At 33.7% G+C, this 7,063-nt stretch overlaps 1 protein-coding gene across 1 annotated transcript; it reads right to left on the reverse strand.

Moving 5' to 3' along the window:
- Positions 1-650: 650 nt before the first annotated feature.
- Positions 651-6,714, reverse strand: LOC126754519 (dynein regulatory complex subunit 6). The gene is made up of 4 exons (XM_050466573.1): positions 6,432-6,714; positions 5,026-6,276; positions 4,360-4,956; positions 651-1,658 (listed from the first exon to the last, which is right to left on the reverse strand). Exons 1-4 carry the CDS (start codon positions 6,537-6,539, stop codon positions 1,509-1,511), a joined length of 2,106 nt encoding a protein of 701 aa, XP_050322530.1. The 5' UTR covers positions 6,540-6,714; the 3' UTR covers positions 651-1,508.
- Between the last annotated feature and the right edge of the window lie 349 nt (positions 6,715-7,063).

The raw sequence follows: 7,063 nt of genomic DNA on the forward strand, positions 1-7,063 counted from the left end.
ACGCTTCGTAATTCGTCAAAGAGTTCTTCGCAAGAACGTGTATCCCCGAAATTATTCTGTAGTATGTTTTTAATCTCTGTCCATGAGGTCGCGTGGCAGTTTATTTCTATTGCCTGTCTTGCTCTTCCTTTTAGCTTTGATTTTATTAAGTCCGAAAAACTAGTTGGGACAGTTCGTCATATGTTTGTAGGTTTTCTTCACCCCCTTTTTGTATTATTTTCGAAAAATTTGTATGTTTTAAAGGATTCGTTCTTCAATCTTATGAAGTTCAAATGTCACTCTCACTAAACTTTTTCGCAAAAATTATATTGTATGCTTAGAAGATTCGTTCTTCAATCTTATGAAGTTCAAATGTCACTTTCACTAAACGTTTTCGCAGAAATATTTTGTATGTTTTAAAGGATTCGTTCTTCAATCTTATGAAGTTCAAATGTCACTTTCACTAAACGTTTTCGCAAAAATGTTTTGTATGTTTTAAAGGATTCGTTGTTCTTATTTTTTTTTCTACCCGTTACGAATATAGAAATATTCAATATCCTTTCTTATGTAACTTGATTTTAAATTATTACACACATGGATACACGGGTATCCTACCGACTGCGCCACTTATTTCACCGAAGTGATGAACAACGACAAATTAAACAACTGAGTTGAAGGTTTAATCGATAATCAGCCCCGTTTTATTTTGTACTTTCTTAAATACTAATATTTTGCTTTCTTGCAATAACTTAAAAATAAATGCTTGCGTAAAAATTCTTAGGAAATGTGTCTTGTGCATTTTGCAAAGTAATACAGTTAATAAAGTTATTATACATTTTGTTAACTGTTGCATTTTCGTTAGCGGAAATGCACTTGAATGAACAATAAATACAAATTATTAAAATTCTTCGGAGTTGTTGACTGTTGCATTTTCGTTAGTGGAATTAGTGGTACATTTTATTAACTGTCGCTAACGAAAATGCACTTGGACAAACAATTCTTTGGAAAACTCAATTAATAAATATTCGTATTCTTTGAAAATAGTATTCTTTATAACATCTAACCTGAGCCCGTAGGAATTTTTCTGCTTTTGCGCTAAAAGGCTCCGTCCAACATACGCCTCGATCAGGTGTAATACATGCAATGGATGGAGCCAGCTTAAGACCTGCTCGGGCCTTAAGACACACAAGGAGTGAACCGTAAGTTAAGTGGCCCCATGTTGCTAACGGGTGCTAACCAGACATTGAAAAAACGGCACTTAATGTATCATTATTTAAAATGTTTTAAATATTTTATTTCAAACGTACTAATTTAACAAAACTTCAATACATACATATAAATACTTTATTTAAAAACAGTTTTGTACATAAAGCTACAATTTACAACTATTATAACAGACTTATTGACAAGTATAAACACATATGTAGTAGCTATAACATCTTGCTATATTAAAATGTCTTTGCATTTTAAACATTATTATTCAGCTGAAAATAATACAAAAATAAAATAAAAGAGATGGCTGCGAAGTATCAGTAATCAATACGTTTTTTCAATCGAAGTAAGCAAGCATTGTCTATATTTGGTGAATTATCTATTTTTAAATCACGTAATGTAGACATTTCTGAAAGTCTATCTTCAATATCAGTATATATACGTCGACAGCGATGTATTGAAAGTGTCTACAAACATAAAAAAATTTATAAAATTGCAGTTTTTATTAAAACAATTGCTGCATAATATAATAGCATGATAAGTAGTAGAATGCCAAAAGGTCGCAATATATTTTAATTGGATTATTAGAATTAAAAAAAAAATAATTGATAGGATTATAAATGTCAGAAAGAACTATATACAAGTTAATAAATCGTATTGAAGTATAAGAAAATTACCTAAAAAAACACATTCTTTAATGAAATTATTAGTTTCGAATATTATCCAAATTCATGCAAAAAGTTGCATGCAAGTCATGCAATCATCATGATAGATAAACCCCGGGAAGACTTAACGTAGCTGCCTTCTTACAGACAAATAAATAAGCCTCCTACCCCGCATTTCCAAATATTTGCAAAGTTACTATCAAAGCTGCCTCCTTTCCTCTACGAAAATGATATAATTCTAACGAAGCAAGCGCAGGCACTCGATAAGTTGTAGCATGAAGGTTATAAAATGAAAACAATATCTCTTTTTGAATTGCATAAAACAGTAGTCTTTTTTTAAGAATAGGAAACTTACGAGTATTAGTAGATTTTCCACATCGCATTAATGTTGGATAAGGGTTGATGTACTACCGAGCCTAACACATGGCTAACTCCAACTCTATATTTCTTATATACAGCAGACATTACACCAGGTAAGAATGTGCTGACATCTACTTTTCAGAATGGCACAACCCTAATGTGACGTAATACATGCCTCATAAGGGCATGTGTCAGTCAGTCCGAAGTAGCTGCTGTTGGCAAGAGTTAGGGGATGTTCGAGCAAGCAAATAACTGCGGCAATATTGCAACCCTGACGTTTTTTTTGCAGATACTCAACTGATACTTAAACAAATATTTTGCGCGGCGTGCAGGTGCATTGAAGAAGTGAAGTTTAAGAAGTATAAAAAATGAATTTTTAATAAATTTAACAGTGGATAACTTGGTAGATAGTAAATGTAGTTTGCTTCTTAAATACAAAAAAGCAAGGAAAAAAAGTTTTTTGCGTAAAAAAGTGGCTTATGACTGAAATTTTTAAGAAGAGGGCAATAGTGGAATCGCAAAACTTCTCTAAAACAATTCGATTTTATCCTCCAGATAAATATTTATCACATTTCGGATGTCTCGTGAAACATAATTAATGATAATAATTAGTTATAAACAAAAATAAAGAGCGATTTCGCTTGCCTGATTTTTCCATCATAAATTTTGTTGATGCCGATTTTGTCACTTTTGCGCGCAAGAAATGTCAAAATTTGAGTTGCTCGAACGTTTGACATTTGCAAAAGTTGCTACATTTTTGCGTCGAATATGATGCTTTGCAATATTGCCGCAGTGATTGAGACTCGAACATCCCCTTATTCTACGTTAGATTTCGAGACTGAGGTAGTCGCACGAAAGTGTGTCGTCTTGTCTGAAACCTCGTTTGGTATCGAACGGCTCGGATAGGTCCTTCCCGTTTCTGACGGAGCTGTCGGTATTGCTCAACATCAGTTTACACAGCCGTATTAGTTTTGTGATTATACCAAATTCAGACATTCTTTTACGTATGGCTCAACCAGCTCACGACTTCCGGTCTTTGACCAAGTATCCTCTGGGTAGGCAAAGAATATCCGTTTGAAAGTGAACCATCCCTCCTAAGGGTGGTTTCTTTTTCATTGGGTGTGTTTTATTCGTGGCGGATTCAATTGAATAGTATCTTAGTACCAAAAGTACATGATCTAACTAATCTTGGTATTCATTTGGGAAGAAGGAATATGAACTTAAACTCCTCGATCATCAAAAGCACCTAACGCCACGTCCAACTACAATACCCAGAAAGAAGTTGCGCTAGAGTCATTCTTGTTTCCCGTCGCAACTCGAACTACGCCATTGGCTCCACTGTGAATGGCGATCCGTGCCTGTGGGAAATTAGTCGCATCCGAAATGTGATCAACAAATTGCTCGAGTTCGTCGTTGGAAAAATGTTTTTCTGATGTTCTTATGAGGCGGCTCCGCTCCAAGCAGGTGACTGCAGGGATAGTTTCTGCGAAACCGAGCAGGACCTGCTTGGAGAGAAAATATTATGCTCCTTTACAGGAAGTTCGCGGGCCTCACTGTGTTTATGTTCGATGGGGTAAATTCAATTATACTCCGGAGTATGGCTATTCTGACAGGTCTGTAACTTCTCCATATATGTTTGTATCTTGCCAACAACGTCTTTTCGTCTTTACCCTAAGTGCTACCGGTCAGAAAATCGAGGATCCTGTTATGGCCTAACACCTAAAATTTTAACCGTCGGAATTTTGTCATCATCGACCGAAATGGTGAGGTTCAGTCGTTACTTCTTCGTCCATTTCGTAAATATGGTGACCAATAAGGTAATCAAACCCGCTTAAACATAAGCCTTAATATAAAAATACTACCAAAAAGGCTCAACTACGACCTTGAGTTGTCTAGTTTTAAGAGATTTATATTAGATTAAATATAGATTTAGGACTTATTACTTATTGTTACGTTGCAAACAGGCATATTCAATAAATAAGGATATTTTAAGCAAGAAAAAAAGTAAGCAAAATCTTGGCAACTATGCTGGCTATAAAATATTCAAATAAAAATTTCAAATATTCATAAAAATAAAGTAACGAATATTTTTAAAAATAATAAAAACTTAAATATTTAATACTTTCAAAATATAATTTATTACCTGAAGATTTTTGCAGTTTACTAAAATAGCGTCTAAAGTGTGATCAGTTAGCTGGCTGCATCCATTGATATGCAACGCTCGAAGTCTAGTTAGATTAACTGTAATCGATTGTATAACTTTGTCATTAATACTTTCGCAATCAGACAGATCAAGTGTTTCTATTGAAGGACAAGCATGTACCATTTGCTCAATACCTGAGAGCGAAATTTGTTGACAATTCGAAAGCGATAAGTTTTGTAATTCCACAAATTTTAGTCCATATTTTAAAGAAACATCTGATATTTTATTGCAACCGCCTAAATATAAAGATTTTAGTCCTTGGAGTTGCTTAATACTGTAGCCCTCCATATCACATTCTCCAATCAAGTTCATTTCATAAGTTGCAACCATGGCTTTTTTTCTTATGGCATCTCGAACTATCTCTTCTTCGGCTTTACTCCTTAACGAAATCTTTATTGAATGATTGCTATCGTTTGAAATATTTCCTTCAGCTGAAGAAGAAAGTGACAGTTGATGTAGTTTATCAATTGAATTCTGTGAGTTCGGCGCATGAACTACTTGCGAAATATTAATGCCTGTCAATGCTACATCTGTAATCTTGAAAATAAATCCTTATTTTTTAATATCATTGGAATTCGCATAGGACTGTGTCAATTTACAACTTACCCGAAAACAATTTTCCAAAGATAAGTCTCTTAACCAACGCAAGTTTTGAATAATACATTGAACTGATTCATCGGTAACACCATTCACACAATGCGATAAATTCAAAACACGGAGTTCTGGAAGATTTTTCGCTAGTACCATTATAGCTTCTTCGCATACCTGCAAATGAGCCATTTGCAGATATAAAAGTGTTGCATTTGGTTTCGCTGCGATACCATGGGTAAGACCTTCTGATTGTATACCATCGCAGCGCGACACGTTTAAACATTTTAGGTATTTAAGCTCACCCAAAAATGATGAACCATTGTTTGTAATATTAATGCAGCCGGAAATATTAAGTTCTTGCAGTAATGGAAGATTTTTTACAATTACATCTATGCAACTATCATTAACGCAGATGGTACCGGACAAGTCCAGTGTCAATAGCTTATTCTGTTTTTTTAAAAATGACTGAAGTGATATATTGTTTACTTGCCTACAATTAGCAAGCCCCACATTTTGTAATAGGAACCCTTTGAAACTTAGATCACTTAAAGCAATTAGTGATGTAGGACCTATTAATGTATTACTAAGATTTAAGCTACGTAAATTTTGGTGATGCATTGATATTATACTCATAATGAACTTGAACGTCAATATAGATTCACTTGGTGTGACGTCTACATCGTTGGGATAAAACCGTCGTTGAATAGCATTGTGATATGCAATATGACATCCAGATAAATCCAATGTATTAATACTGTGCATCATTTCTGTAATGCGTAATAAAATGGCATCTGATAAGTATTGATTATCTTTCAAGGAAAGATCTTGTATTCTGCAAAAATTTATACAGACAGACAAGCGATCATCAATGTTGTCTAAAAAAGAACCAGACATGAAAAGCGACGAACAACGAGTTATAGTTATTGCACGAATTTTTGGTAAAAGGGTCATTATAGCATAAAACTGTTTATCACCCACATCAACATTATCAAATATTATTTCCTCTGCAGTATTTCCAATGTAACTCATTATGTTTTTTATTGGGCCAAAAGTAACTTCTTCAAAGTAGTAATTGCGAAAAGGTCTGTTGCTCATAAGGAAGTCTTGAGCAGGTGAGCTCCTGTCAGAAAGGCAAACTTTTGAAAATCTAATCATATTTTTTTTAGAAAATTCAGTGTTAAAAGAAGCTTCACGCCATCGCTGACAAGTTTTTCCGGCTACCTGTACATCTGGGAAGCTTAAGTAACGAAATATGTGTTGAATAATCTGCAATAGATATGTTTTGCTTAAACTCTTTCGAACAAACACAAATGTATGTATGTATATGCTTAAAGTTTTATATACTATATGTAATACCATAATAGAATATCACGTGAACACTGTTAGAAGAAATAATGTTATTAAATAACATCAATTCCTACCTCCATTGGTAATTCACCATAACTGGGCTTCCAACTTCTATAATCCTTATCATTTAATTCAAAAGACTCCATTGTTTTTGGAATAAAAAAATTGGACGTTTGTTGCATCGACAGTCAATTTGTATTACTCTTGACACTTGCTTGCACATACGTATATATACATATGTATATTATTCAAAGGCAAATTTATAAACTATTCCATTCCGAACATTGTATATGAATATAACACAAATTTGGAAATAGCAACACATACTTAAGCACATAGGTATGTAAGTATGTTTAACGATTGTTACTTCTAAGCTGATAATAATCGGTCTATAAAAAAATATTCAAATCGATAACAAAGAAAAGATAACAAAAATCTATTAAAAGAATAATCCCTGCAAGACGGGTAGCTGTAAGCAAACGTGTGAGCGACTTGTTATTGTTCACTTTTACATTCGTTAAAGTATTTGTTACTTTTGGTCAGAGAGTGGGAAAAAAGTAACACATAGCTATTTAATGTTCAATGGCTATCTCGCTCTAACCAATGGCAAATATCGCATGCTGGCTTATTCTAACAGAATACATACATTTGTTGGCAAATCTCTTCGAATATCTGTTAGTGTTATTATTTTGGTCATCAGTTTGTT

The sequence above is a fragment of the Bactrocera neohumeralis genome, chromosome 4, assembly GCF_024586455.1.
Source record: "Bactrocera neohumeralis isolate Rockhampton chromosome 4, APGP_CSIRO_Bneo_wtdbg2-racon-allhic-juicebox.fasta_v2, whole genome shotgun sequence".
NCBI lineage: Eukaryota > Metazoa > Arthropoda > Insecta > Diptera > Tephritidae > Bactrocera > Bactrocera neohumeralis.